Below are 14806 nucleotides of genomic sequence, written 5' to 3'. Positions count from 1 at the left end.
CTCTTGTCCTTCTGCCCTTGATCTTTCCCAGCATTAGGAACTTTTCCAGTAAGTCATCTGTTCATATCAAATGACCAAAATACTGGAGCTTCAGCTTTAGCATCAGTCCTTCCAGTGAATATTCAGGGTTGATCTCCCTTAAGATTGACTGGCTTGATCTCCTTGCTATCCAAGGGACTTTCAGGAGTCCTCTTGAGACCCTCCCAAATAGAGCCTTTGGGGAAAATTTCCTCTTGTGTTACATAATATTGATTTGTTACTGAGTGCAGATATTACTTCTAATTTTAAAAATAGAGTCTGTTAAGTCTTGTAAAATTTTGCCTAACTTTTTGCCATACTATACATAGAACACATTTGTTGAGAAAGTGTCAATGTGAATAATGAGAATAAATAGGAGTGTTTGGGGCTTAATTTTAGTATAATGGTTAACTATTTACTGTCTGTTCTTGCTATGGTAATGTAACAGCATATAACAAATTCATGTCATGAAATAATATCATGTTGGTAATTTTATGTTTTTCTAAATCTCTTTGAAATAAACATTTGCTTTTTAAAAATACTGATGGACAATAAAAAGGAAAACAAAAGCTGTCAACTAATGCCTTAAGCATAGGTCTTTGAAATCAAATAAAAAGGAAAAAATGGTAAAAATAATACATCTAAAAGATATTTTTGAAACTAATTTGAAGCCATTATTTTCACTTGAATAGTTGAGTGACATCTTATGTTCATCTTCTGCAAATAAAGCAAAAATTTGTCAAGGAATATCACCCTGAAAATACTTTGCTGCTACTGCTGCTAAGTCGCTCAGTCATGTCCGACTCTGTGCGACCCCATAGACGGCAGCCCACCAGGCTCCGCCGTCCCTGGGATTCTCCAGGCAAGAACACTGGAGTGGGTTGCCATTTCCTTCTCCAGTGTGAGAAAGTGAAAGGTGAAAGTGAAGTCGCTCAGTCGCGACCCCATGGACTGCAGCCCACCAGGCTCCTCTGTCCATGGGATTTTCCAGGCAAGAGTACTGGAGTGGGGTGCCATTGCCTTCTTTAAAATCTCCATAAATGTGTAAAATCTCTATCCACACATACATAAATGTGTATGTGTGTGTGTGTGTGTGTGTGTGTATACATTAAAAGCCTTTAGGGTGATTGCTGTTGTTGTTCAGTCACTAAGTCATGTCTGACTCTGCACTTCCATGGAATATAGCATGCCAGCCTTCTCTGTCCTTTACTATCTCCCAGAGTTTGTTCAAGCTCACATCCATTGTGTTGGTGATGCCATCCAACCGTTTCATCCTCTGTCACTCCCTTCTCCTCCTACCCTCTGTCTTTCCCAGTATCAGGGTCTTTTCTATTGACTTGGCTCTTCACATCAATTTGCAAGGTATTGGAGCTTCAGCATCATTCCTTCCAGTGAATATTCATGTTTACATAATTATAAGATAAATAGGTAAATGTGAAGCATTTACTAAAATACATATGGAAATATTTTATACTATTTTAATTTACAAGTGTTTAATACTATGGGAAGCAAATAATTTGAAAGGGCAGATCTGTATGCATAAAAAATAAAATTCAGGGAATCAGATCACTGGGTTTGATATCTAGTTCTAGTACCATGTTTTTTGACTTTGAAGAAATGGCTTAAATCATCTGTAGCTCAGCTAAATGCTTCCTCATGGCATGAATTCACTCAGCTCCATTCCTTATCAGCAAAATGCTTATTAAAGCCACAAAGGTTTATTGTTCTATGCTCACCAGAAGGGCAAAAATTACAAAGACAGAGGGTGTGTTGAGGGTGTGGAAAAACTTACAACTTGCTGATGGGAATATCAACTGATAGAGTCTTTTCGGAAAAATGTCTAATGATCCCTATTACACCCAAACATAATCATACATGATGTCCTGATATTCCATTCCTCAGTATGTAGTTATCGGAAATGAGGGCATGTGCTTACTGAAACCTCATAATATGGTGTTCATAGCAGCACTCTGTGTGTTCCCACCAAACCACAATCTACCTAGATGCCCACTCACAGGCACCAGGTAAATAAAATGTGGCATAGTCAAAGAACTGAGTGAAAATGAAAGTGTTAGTTGCTCAGTCATGTCAGACTCTTTGTAACCCCTTGGGCTGTAGCCCACCATGGGATTTTTGTCCATGGGATTTCCCAGGTAGGAATATTGGAGTGGGTTGCCATTTCCTTCTCCAGGGAATCTTCCTGACCCAGAGATGCAACCCAGGTCTCCTGCATTGCAGGCAGATTTTTTTTTTTTGTTTACCATCTGTGCCACCCGGGAAACTCAAAGAATTGAATATCATACAGCAAAAAGAGTTGATAATCTACAGCAACACCCAATGGTGTGGTTGAATAATTGAAACATTGTTTTCAGTGGAGGACTCCAAGCACAAAAAGATGAATATACAGTATTAATATAAAACCAGGCAAATTTGTCCCCTGTGCGCAAAAATCAGGAGAGGGTACAGTGGGGCAGGACTGAGGTTGACTAAAGTGTGGACTGGGAGGATGGGGTTGGGGGGGTTAGGGGGTTGCTGGGGTTTTCCTGAGAAGCTGTTTTTCACCTGGTGCTCTTAGCATGTGTTTCTTCACTTTCTCTATATTCAGCAAACCATTTGCTTAGGTCTCTTTAAGTATATTATATTACAGTACAAAGTTTAAAAAATTCAGCATTTCAATTTCTTGAATTTTGAATTATTAAACTCTTTTGTACCTAAAGGGAGTGAGCCTTTTGCTTTACACACATTTATAACAAATCCTTAAGAGATTAATTTCTTGAACTGCAGGAAAAGCAGGCCTCCAAATCAGCCAGCACTTGCATTCTTGGCAAAGTCTATTCCTGTTGTCTGGGTCTTGATTGTCAAAACATTGCCTAACCTCAAGTTCTGTAAATGAATTTGAAAGAGCTTCTATTTATTTATTTTTTCATCTCCTGAGGTTACAGATGGTAGATATGGATAGGTCTGATTAATCGGAGGGTTTATGAAATGCAGAGAGTATTACCAGTTATGCACATTCCAAGAACCTGAACATTTCCAGAGAACTAGCCGGGGTTTAAAAAAACAAATCAAGGGCAGGTCACGGCATTCACTTTCAGTGGGAGTGCAGGTTTAAACTCTGGCATTGCTGGGGCTCCTGACTGAGATTTTTCTTTTGCTTTGCAAAGTTTCTGATGGGCGGGACATCTAGCAATCCCTTTATTTCCCAAGCTGTGTTTCGACTTCCTTTTGGAGCAAGTGGTTTCCTGCACTTTTCACAGTTTTTAGCAGAGGAGAACCTGACACAGTGGTGAGCACTGTCAATGCTAGATGTGCCCTGAAGGGTCTCCAAAATGAGATTTCCAGCAAAAATTGTGTGGCTTCTGCTGTGGACCGTTTGTGTCGCAGAAGGTAGGAGTTTTGCTTTTTATTTTTTCCTATATTGCAAAACATTTGCTAACATGCTTTTTATGGCAGTATGAAAAACTTGGTCTAGAAGATGTGATTTCATTACTGTTCTGTGGCCTTCTGTGTGAGACACTTTTGACATTGTGAACAATGTCAAAAAATATAAGCAGCTTATTTGAATGGCATATCTGATCATTCATCATAATTTTATTTAATATACAATTTTAGAAAATGTTTTAATAATTATTTTCAAAAACTGTAACATGTCATAATTGCAATTATCATAGAATGCACTTTACTTTTTTTTTGCTTAAAATTTTCACCTTATGTGAAAGTATTAAGAAGTATGTGAACATGTACAGAACAAGAAAACAAATTAGAAATTAAAAGCCTTCTTATTACAATGATTGGACTTATTTCAGATAGAGATGTTAAATCTTTCTAAAGAAAAATTTGCTTATCATTTACAACTGATACTGTGATGGCCTTAAAAGTCTTGAGGTCAAACACCACTTGCATCATTAGAATGAAAATATATAAATTTGAAAAAAAATGCATATGCAACCCTTGTTGAAAGGAAAAAATAGTTTTTTTTTTTTCCCCTCCAAATTTGTATATAAGATATTCTAGAAGAATAGCCTTTAGGAGTAGTACATCTGAGTGCGGGGTTTTTTTCTTTATATCAATAAGAAAATTTCTGGATAATTAAACTCTATTACTTTTTCCTCATAGATAAAAAAATTTCTTTGTGGAGGATATTTGGTTTTCTAGTTCATGTTAGGTAACCAATTATGGGATAGATGTTCGATTGACATTTTTTTAAGTTATCATTTATGAATTCCCAGCATTTTTCACTGTCAACAAATTTTGATCAAATGCTTATTTTAAGTCAACCTCTAGGCAATGAAGAATATTAGCAAATAAACAAAACCCCTATTCTTGAGGATGGTTCAATCTAGAAAATAAAGGCAGTTTTTCTTTTTAAGGTATATCCTTTAGTAATTTTTTCAGATTTTCTCAAATGTGTTTAAGACTTTTTTAAAGATAAATTATTTTCTTGTTATACATGCTAATATGCAATTGCTTGATTTTTAGCTTATAAACCTTATATTCAGCCACTTTTTAAAACTAGGTATACAATCATTTCCCTATCCATAAAAATATTGCAATAATAACTAATATTACAACAAAATATACGAAGAGATGATTGCATTGGCAAAGAGTTCTGGAACAATGTAATGTTATCAATACCAAACATCTTTTTCTCTACACAAGTGTTTCTGTCTTTTCTTTAATAAGAATAATTTTAGTGCTTCCTGATTGACATCCTGTTTGCCGAGGTTTTCTGTCGACTGCATTTGTCAAGCTAGGGAAGATTTGTTTCTAGCTCATGTTTAAAGCTAAGGATTGATGCTAAATTTAATTAAACTGTTTCAGTTATAACAAAGTGGAATTTGAATTATTATTAAAATTGTTTGCTACAAAGAATAAATGACAAAAACTAAGTAGCAGTGATTTAAAGTCCTTGCATTTCTAATTTATTCCAGACGACTCATTTCATTTGTATTTTATGTTTCATCGATGTATGTTAGAATGTGACATCAGTTTCCACTAATGAACTGAGCATTAGCACTATACCCATTACAGTGAGAATAGGTATCAACCTGGTCACATTCTAGATAAAATACAGCTTTAGTATTTAAAGTAATGTTTAGGTTAGCCTCATGGTTTTCACAAAAAACACCCTCAATGCACAAGCTAGTAGAGAAAAATTACATGAGCTTTCAGTGGATATGGGGACTTCCCTCATAGCTCAGTTGGTAAAGAATCTGCCTGCAATGCAGGAGACCCCAGTTCAATTCCTGGGTCTGGAAGATCCACTGGAGAAGGGATAGACTACCCACTCCAGTATTCTGGCCTGGATAAGTCCATGGGGTCACAAAGAGTCGGACATGACTGAGTGACTTTCACTTTTTCAGTGGGTATAGAACTGCTCTTTTACTGCTTGTTCACCAAATATTTCTGAAACTATTAGTTCAAAATGTCAATCAATTTCATCGGTCTAGCATACCTAACAGAAATTTTATTAAAGAGTGGCCTTAGTCATTTAAAAATATACACATATACTTCAACACCAGCCTCTTTTTTTTGTCTCCTGTGTAGAAATAACTACAGAATACAAATTGAGAGGTTGAGAAATACTAAATTGAATACTGAATGCTAAGTTGAGACATTGGTAAAAGACAGTTGTGTCTGCTATCACAATGGGCTTCACTCAACTAGATATAGCATTTCAGCATTTCCTACATGGTCTTTGTCTTGTTAGGAGTGAACATTCCTTAACAATACTAATCACTACTGAAGAGGAATAGTAACCAACAGGAAGAATTTATAAGCGCAACTCTCCATTAGTTTTTCCTTTATACTGGAGACCAAGTAGTACCTTTTTAATGCAGTAGGTTATCTGCTCTTTCATCCTTAGTTGAACAAGACCATCAGTCGCTTCAAGGGGAGTCACCCCAGGCTACTAAGAATCTGGTCAGATTTACAGAGTTTAGAATGACAGTTCCTCAGTTATAACACATTGTTTCTGCCTTCTGGAATATCTTGTGACCAATTTTTCAAGAAGACCTTTTAAGATCCAAAAAGTGTATACACTTTGAAATTAACCATGGCCCCCAAATTCCAGGATGATTAAAGTAAATAAATCAAAACATAGCTGAAGCATGTCCAAGGCATGATGGCTATGTTGCTTGGCAAGATATGTGTTTTCTAATTCTGGAGGTTAAAAGGATAAAAACATTCTTTCAGGATCTGAAATATATCACATATCAGAGAGATTCTATTCCAACACAGAGAGGAGAACATTTTTTAAATATATTTTACTGTTTCAAGTACAAGGTGGTTTTGAATCAGAGTTAAATCTAATGTAAAAAATTTGATACTGTGGTCATAAAAATTAATTATAAATTCATAAAATACTTTTTAATGCAAGAATAACTGACATGATAAGAATTAATAAATTAATAACAATTGCTCTTTTACAAGGATAGATGTGAATGTCACATATAGTTATCTAATCTAGAAAACTTAACTCTGTGTTTCAATTCTAGTGTGATAGATAGGTAAGACTCCATCCTCTCCAGAAAATCTCACATTTTCAGATCTAGTAGTGTGAGTGTTTACCTATATGGTGTGACTTTAAGTAGAGCAATAGAAAAGTTTTTGTCAATATCTTCTGTTCTCTTAAAATGTACATATTAATAATACCATAAATTCAACCAGTCTGAAATTTATGTGGAAGGCCATATGTGAGTAAGAGTTGGGGTAGTTAAATTTAGTCATCATGATTCACTGTGAATTACATGTTGATAAGTTTTCTGCAACAGTTTTAGTGGGCAAAGGGTAGCAAGAACACAATAAGCAATTTGGAAGATGAGGTGTTTCCAGGAACTAAGATCTGGTAGAAGAAGTGCTCTCTGGGTTCTTTGACAAAGGGTGGAGCAAATGCCCCCCGGACGGCCAGGAGAGGGAAAGCCTTGCTGATTTTAAGTTTAGGTCCAGCCTGGGAATGCATATTCTACTCTTCTGCCTGCACGTAATTGTAAGCTAGGGGTTTCCCAAGTGGCGCTAGTTGTAAAGAACCAGCTTGCCAATGCAGGAGACAGGAAATGCGGGTTAAATCTCTCAGTTGGAAAGATCCCCTGGAGGAAGGCATAACAACCCACTCCAATATTCTTGCCTGGAGAATTCCATTGACAGAAGAGCCTGGAGGGCTATAGCCAATAGGGTCACACAGAGTTGGACACAACTGAACTGCCTTAGCACGCAATTTTAAATTAGAACTAAATTATTTAAGTATTGCTGAAATGGCAACCCACTCCAGTACTCTTGCCTGGAGAATCCCACGGAGGGAGGAGCCTGATAAGCTACAGTCCGTGGGGTTGCAAAGAGTCGGACACGACTGAGCAACTTCACTTCACTTCAAAATTATTCTTAGCTCGAAGTATGTTTTCAGATACAAGTGGAAGCACAGATAAGGAGGCATTCTGTATCTGGGGGCCTTTATGGCTAGGGCTTGAGCCTCAGTCTGAGTTGACCCATTTTTATTCCCTCAGTCTGTGACGGTCCTTCGCTTTTGGCCATGTTTCCTTCTGCTCAGCTCTCCTCCTCCCCGTTCTCACCCCACACACCATCCCCCACCTGCCTGCCCTGAGATTCTGCCAAGCAACCTGTCCTGTGGTCACTTAACTAATGTGCACTTTACCCATTTCTTAACATCTTGAACCAGTCTCAGGACATAGTGCTTAAAAGGGACATGATGTCACTGAAAAAATAGTGTTGCATTTTAGCTTAAGACTAAAAGGAAACATTATAAAAATGGTTCAGAGAAAGTAAAGTAATGGAACAGGAAAAAAATCCCAAAAATAATGCAAGTAAAAAGGTCTGACAGAGTACTTTTATTTGTTTCGACATTTTGACTGAGAGATCCAAGTTTCCCCTAAACCTTGTTAACCAGAAATGTAATAGATAGAAAAGTGATTATAGAAATGTTCCTTCAAAGTTTTCTGAACTAAATTAAAATGATTCTGAACTTCAAAAAGTATAAAATAAATTCAAATATAGGACCCCAAAATAAGATGTAGAATGGAATTTTACAGATGCTAAATTTTGGGGTTCATGCAACAGAGCACTAAACATTTGTACCCTTGTCTTATCTTTTACTTTGCTCTCATCTACAATGCCTTTTCTCCGGGTTATCCATTCAGTTCAGTGTAGTTCAGTCACATCCGACTGTGACCCCATGGACTGCAGCATGCCAGGCTTCCCTGTCCATCATCAACCCAGCATGATCTTGCTGAAACTCCTGCCCATCGAGTCTATGATGCCATCCAACCATCTCTACTCTGTCGTCCCCTTCTCCTCCTGCCTTCAGTCTTTCCCAGCATCAGGGTCTTTTCTGAGGAGTCAGTTCTTCACATCAGGTAGCCAAGGTATTGGAGCTTCAGCTACAACATCAGTCCTTCCAATGAATATTCAGGATTGATTTCCTTTAGGACTGACTGGTTTGACCTTGCTGTCCAAGGGACTCTCAAGAGTCTTCTCCAACATTGCAATTCAAAAGCATCAATTCTTTGGCACTCAACTTTCTTTATGGTTCAACTCTCACATCCATACATGACTACTGGAAAAACCATAGCTTTGACTAGATGAATCTTTGTTGGCAAAGTAATGTCTCTGCTTTTTAATAGGCTGTCTAGGTTTGTCTTAGCTTTTCTTCCAAGGAGCAAACGTCTTTTAATTTCATGGCTGCAGTCACCATCTGCAGTGATTTTGAAGCCCAAGAAAATAAACTCTGTCATTTTTTCCATTTTTTCCATCTATTTCCCATGAAGTGATGGAATCAGATGCCATAATCTCCAGTTTTTGAATGTTGAGTTTGAAGCCAGCTTTTTGACTCTCCTCTTTCACTTTCATCAAGAGGCTCTTTAATTCCTCTTCACTTTCTGCCTTAATGGTGGTGTTAGCTGCATATCTGAGGTTATTGATTAATATTTCTTCCTGCAATATGGATTCCAGCTTGTGCTTCATCCAGTTTGACATTTTGCAGGTTATCCATAATCTTCAGATAAAATGGAAAGTCTCTGGGTTAGCTTTGCATTTATTCATTCATTCTTTTTGTTCATTCAATAATCTTTTTTTTTTTTTTTTTTTGAGTGATTGCTAAATACCAGGCACTATGACAATAAACACTTTCCAAGCACCTCCTACTTGGGAGGAAAAAAAGCAATGATTATTATATATCGCTAATATATTCACTTTATCATATATTTTGGTGGAAATAAATGAAAACACTATAGGATCACTTAGGGAAGGCAATATACTCAGACTGGAATGAAAGAATGGAGTAGGGTGGGGTTGAGGAATTGGTTTGTAAGAAGTGCAATGAGGAGAGGGAAATATATCAGAGTTGTGATGACATCATGGGTAGGTTCTGACAGTTGAATAGGAGTTAACCAGGTGAGGGGTGACAAGGAAGATATTGATTTTAAGGAGATTCAAATGTATACTCAAAGGACTAAAAGTAGCCCTATAATGCCAGAGGAATCCAATCCATATTTCTAATTCTTTAATCAATTGAACTTGCCCAAATAATATGGGTAAAATTGAGCATCATGTGTGCTGTTTTTCTCCCCTTTCTCTTTTCATATGTATCCCCACAATTGTTGTGATAGTGCTTATTCTCTGGGAAGTTACATTTTGATAGGAGGACAGATGAAATTCTAGTAAACATAAACATAACTCTGAATCATTAATTATGTTGTGAAGAAAGCGAAGCAGGGGCTGAGGGAAACATCACACAGAAGGGGTAGTGGGGTGTCCAGTGGGTCTTGGAGCCTAGAGATAAGTGGATCCCTTGGAGGAAGCAACATGTGAATAGAGCCTGAAAGATGAGACAGCTAGTCACCAAATGCCTGAGGTTAAAGAGACTGAGGAGTGAAACAACATGTGCAAAAGGCCTAAGGGAAAAAATTCATCTGAGATGTTCAACTAAGTATAAACAATCAAACTATGGTGGCTTTGGCATTGTGAATAAACGATGGAGGTGATAAGATGAAATCAGAGAATGACAAGAGCCAAATACAGATTCTAAAGCCAAGGGGAAGAGACATAACAAGGATAAGGAGAAGTCGGGGAACTTTAATCCCAGAAACAACATGGCCAAATTTGCAAAAATCACTTGTGGCTCTGATGCTAATGTAAGAGGGGAGCTTGGGGACTAGTTAGCAGGTTGAGTTATCATCAAGCTGACAGATGATGGTAATCAGAACTAACATTTTAGAGATGGCAGTGGAAAGATGAAAAAACAGTGTAGTTGATGGTAATATCTTTTTCTCATGGAGACAAGAGATGCCATTTAAAGTTCTTGGATGTGTCTGTGTGTTTTCAGTTAGCATAATGTCTTCAAGATTTAGCCATGCTGTTGCAAGTATCAAAGTATCCTTCGTTTATAAGGCTGAGTAATATTCCATTGTATATCTGCTATATTTTGTTTATCCATTTGTCTATTGATGGACACTGGGATGTTTCCATTGTTTGCCTCTTGTGCTCCTTTGAGTATTGGTATGCAAATATCTATTCAGGTCCCTGCTTTCATTTCTTTTGGGTCCATACCTAGGAGTTGAGTTGCTGACCATTCATAACCACTTTAGCACACTTTGTGTGCTAAGTTAATGCAATTGTGTCCAACTGTTTGTGACCCAATGGACTGTAGCCCTCTAGGCGCCTCTGTCCATGGGATTTTCCAAGTAAGAATACTGGAGGGGGTTGCCATGCCCTTATTCAGAAGATGTTCTTGACCCAGGAATCGAACTCATGCCTCTTATGTCTTCTGTATTGGCTCCTGCATTGGGTTCTTTACACAAGCGCCCCCTGGGAATTGCTGCATCATATGTTAACAGTTTATCTTTTTAGAGAACAGCTAAACTGTTTTCCACAATGGCTGTACCTTAGTGGTTAAGTATAAAATTTAAAATTTATTCTTTCAGAGTCCTGAACTCATTCAGGTAAATGATTCATCCACTAAAAGAAAAAAAAAAAAGTTCATGGAAAAAGCACCAGAGGCTTTAGTATCATTTGAAGTGTAATCAATGTGAGAACTCTTTTTGTAGTAAATACATCTACATAGAGTAAATATTGTGAGAAACTAGTAGGAAGATTTTATGAAAGTGATGTATTCTTGTCTTTCACGTCTGGTTGTTCAAAGCAAGTAACAGAGGGATAAATATCCTTTGTGTAACTACATTGCTTTAATAAAAATCATTTAAATTGAATAAGCTAATGGATAAGAAAATTTTATTTTTTCCTTGCATGAGCATAAGGAAAGGATAGGAACTAAATTCGTCAGAATGTTAGTATATTAGTGAAAATTGGTGCTCCACTCATGACGCTGCCATCTACATTTGGAATTGGACAGATTAATTTTTCCGGTAACCTGAATGCCATGAAGTGGATCTGAATTTAGAAAGTGGAATTATCCTGTAATTAAACACAAAATTTTCATGTTGTGAAAAAAAAGATCTTTAATTTGAAAAAGCGAAACCAAAAGCTCGGGCTTCTTGGAGAGAGGGAGGGGGCGCTGGTAGGTAGAGGTACAGGCAGTTTGTGTTGTTTTATGGCGGGGTGTTTGCACCATCTAGTGGAGAGAAAGTATGTTTACTTAAATTTTAGAAATCAAAACTAATGTGGACTCACAAAAGTTCCCTAACAAATGTGCCACAGATTTGCAAAAACGTCAAGGAAAAACTAGTGCATATGAAAGCCCACATAAGTGTTATATATTACAGAAAAATGAATTTTCATCTGAACTTTCTGTTCTATGAAATGTGGAAAGTTTTCAAAATGGGATCCAGCTCAGTAGATTATTTTTTCCCTTGTCTTTATGAAAAGAAATTCTAGAATAGAATGTTAGACCATTATTATAAAACCAACTAAGAAACGAAGTTTAGCAATGAAAATAATATCAACAAATAAATATGGTGAGAAGTATCTTTGACTTTGCCATTTTTTAACTAATGTGTTGAGCATATACTAATGAAATCATCCTAATAACGAGAGTAGTTATATCTAAATTAAGTAGCAAGAAGTTTTGAAAAGATTATCAATTATAATACATTAGCTTCATCATTAATTGTATCTATTCCTCTCTTTATATGTCATATTGTTAATGAATTACTTTTTCAGAAAATAAGAATCATATGGTATAGGCAGATTCTATTACATAATACCTTTATTGTCAAGTATATGAGCGAATAAAATATGTGTGCTGTATTAAAAATAATTAAAACCACCCATGGAAACAAATAGAGCTTTCTGAGCATCCCCAACATACCCTTGGGTTTCTTTTGGATTAATACCCCTTCGTTTCTTCCAGAAGAAAACATTATTTTAATATTTATGGTAATTATATTTTTGCACTTCCTTCATAGTTTTTAAAGGTCTATGTACACATCCGTCTTATATATGTTTGTTGTTGAATATTATGTAGATGAAATAATTTTGTAGCCGTTGATGTTTTCTTACTTCATGTGATTGCTATCATTTGTTTCTTTACCATTTTGTGGCATTGGTGTGATGTTGAAATGCAGAAACATACACAAATTTCAATCCATTCAATAGTTGACAGACTTTGAAGTTATTTCCATTTTTAATTATGAAAAAACCCACATATGACTATATAATATTACCATACATGAAAATCTAGTTTAGTGTATTCCTAGGAATAAAATAGCTCTTCAGTTCAGTTCAGTCTCTCAATAGTGTCCGACTTATTGCGACCCCATGTACTGTAGCACACCAGGCTTCCCTGTCCATTACCAACTCCTGGGGATGACTCAAACTCATGTCCATCGAGTCGATGATGCCATCCAACCATCTCATTCACTGTCATCCCTTATCCTTCTGCCTTCAATCTTTCCCAGCATCAGGGTCTTTCAAATGGGTCAGTTCTTCACATCAGGTGGCCAAAATATTGGAGTTTCAGCATCAGTCCTTCAATGAATCAGGACTGATTTCCTTCAGGATGGACTGGTTGGATCTCCTTGCAGTCCAAGGGACTCTCAAGAGTCTTCTCCAACACCACAGTTCAAAAGTATCAATTCTTTGGTGCTCAGCTGTCTTTATAGTCCAACTCCCACATCCATACATGACTGTAGGAAAAACCATAGCTTGACTAGATGGACCTTTGTTGGCCAAATGTCTCTGCTTTTTAATATGCTGTCTAGGTTGGTCATAGCTTTTCTTCCAAGGAGCTTTTAATTTTGCGGCTTCAGTCACCATCAACAGTGATTTTGGAGCCTCAAAAAATAGTCTCTCATTTTCCATTCTTTGCCCATCTATTTGCCATGAAGTGATGGGATCAGATGATCTTAGTTTTCTCAATGTTGAGCTTTAAGCCTGCTTTTTCACTCTCCTCTTTTACTTTCATCCAGAGGCTCTTTAAATCTTCTTCACTTTCTGCCATAAGGGTGGTATCATCTGCATATCTGAGGTTATTGATATTTCTCCCAGCAATCTTAAATCTAGCTTGGGCTTCTTCCAGCCCAGAATTTCACATGATGTACTATGCATAGAAGTTAAATAAGCAGGGTGACAATACACAGCCTTGATGTACTTCTTTCGCAATTTGAAACCAGTCTGTTGTTCCGTGTCCAGTTCTAACTGTGGCTTCTTGACCTGCATACAGATTTCTCAGGAGGCAGGTAAGGTGGTCTGGTATTCCAATCTCTTGAAGAATTTTACACAGTTTGTTGTGATCCATACAGTCAAAGGCTTTGACGTAGTCAATAAGGCAGATGTAGATGTTTTTTTCTGGAACTCTCTTGCTTTTTCAATGATCCAGCAGATGTTAGCAATTTGATCTCTGGTTCCCCTGCCCTTTCTAAATCCAACTTGAACATCTGGAAGTTCATGGTTCATGTACTGTTGAAGCCTGGCTTGGAGAATTTTGAGCATTACTTTGCTAGCATGTGAGATGAGTGCAATTGTGTGGTAGTTCAAACATTCTTTGACATTGCCTTTCTTTTAGATTGGAATGAAAACTGACCTTTTCCAGTCCTGTGGCCACTGCTGAGTTTTCCAAATTTGCTGGCATATTGATTGCAGCACTTTAACAGCATCATCCTTTGGTTTTGAAATAGCTCAGCTGGAAAATAGCTGAGTGATAAAGATAGTTTCAACTTCACTGTGAGTTGCTAAGTTCCTCTCTGTCCTGGGAGTTCCAATTTTCCTTCCCAACAACAGTTACTAATGCTCCACAATCTTTCCAAGTAGTAGGATTTTTAGACATTAAATAAGTTTGCCAATGTCATATTATTTTATTTGCAGCTTATTATGGTTTTAATTTTTATTTGCATTTTGAGCAGTTTTTAATAAGTTTATTGATCAACCTGGATTTTCTTTTTGGTGAAATCCATTCGTCTTTTACCCATTATCTTTCTTTTTCCTCACACGTAAGTGATATCATAGTTTTTTAATCTCTCTCTCTGACTTGTTTCACTTAGCAAAAACCCTCAAGAGTCATCCATGTTGTGGCAAATGGCACAACTGACCTCTTTTTATGGCCTAATAATATTCCACTATAGATATATAGAGCATTTTCTTTATCCATTCATTTGTCAAGGTCCACTTAAGTTGTTTCCTTATCTTGGCTATTCTAAGTAATGCTGCAGTGAGGATGGGAGTGCAAATATCAAAGATACTAATTTAGTAAAGACAATTGACTTTGAACTATATTTAATCTACTTCTATCTGATAAAATTACTATGTTTGAGTTAAAATCTAACATTCAATCCCCATTTCTGTATTTTTTCCTCTCTTTGACCCTGCCATCTTTTGATTTAGT

The 14806-nt window shown here is 36.8% G+C and overlaps 1 protein-coding gene across 1 annotated transcript in view; it reads left to right on the top strand.

Moving 5' to 3' along the window:
* Nucleotides 1-3308: 3308 nt before the first annotated feature.
* Nucleotides 3309-14806, top strand: part of CFH (complement factor H) — a 108892-nt gene continuing 97394 nt past the window's right edge. The window contains exon 1 of the mRNA XM_052654262.1: nt 3309-3405. Within this exon, the coding sequence (XP_052510222.1) occupies nt 3348-3405 (58 nt within the window). The 5' untranslated portion in view covers nt 3309-3347. The remainder of the gene's footprint in view (nt 3406-14806) is intronic.

The sequence above is a fragment of the Budorcas taxicolor genome, chromosome 16, assembly GCF_023091745.1.
Source record: "Budorcas taxicolor isolate Tak-1 chromosome 16, Takin1.1, whole genome shotgun sequence".
Taxonomy (NCBI): Eukaryota; Metazoa; Chordata; class Mammalia; order Artiodactyla; family Bovidae; genus Budorcas; species Budorcas taxicolor.
The sequence above is the reverse complement of the archived record's forward strand: the minus strand, read 5'-3'. Positions and strand labels throughout refer to the sequence as shown.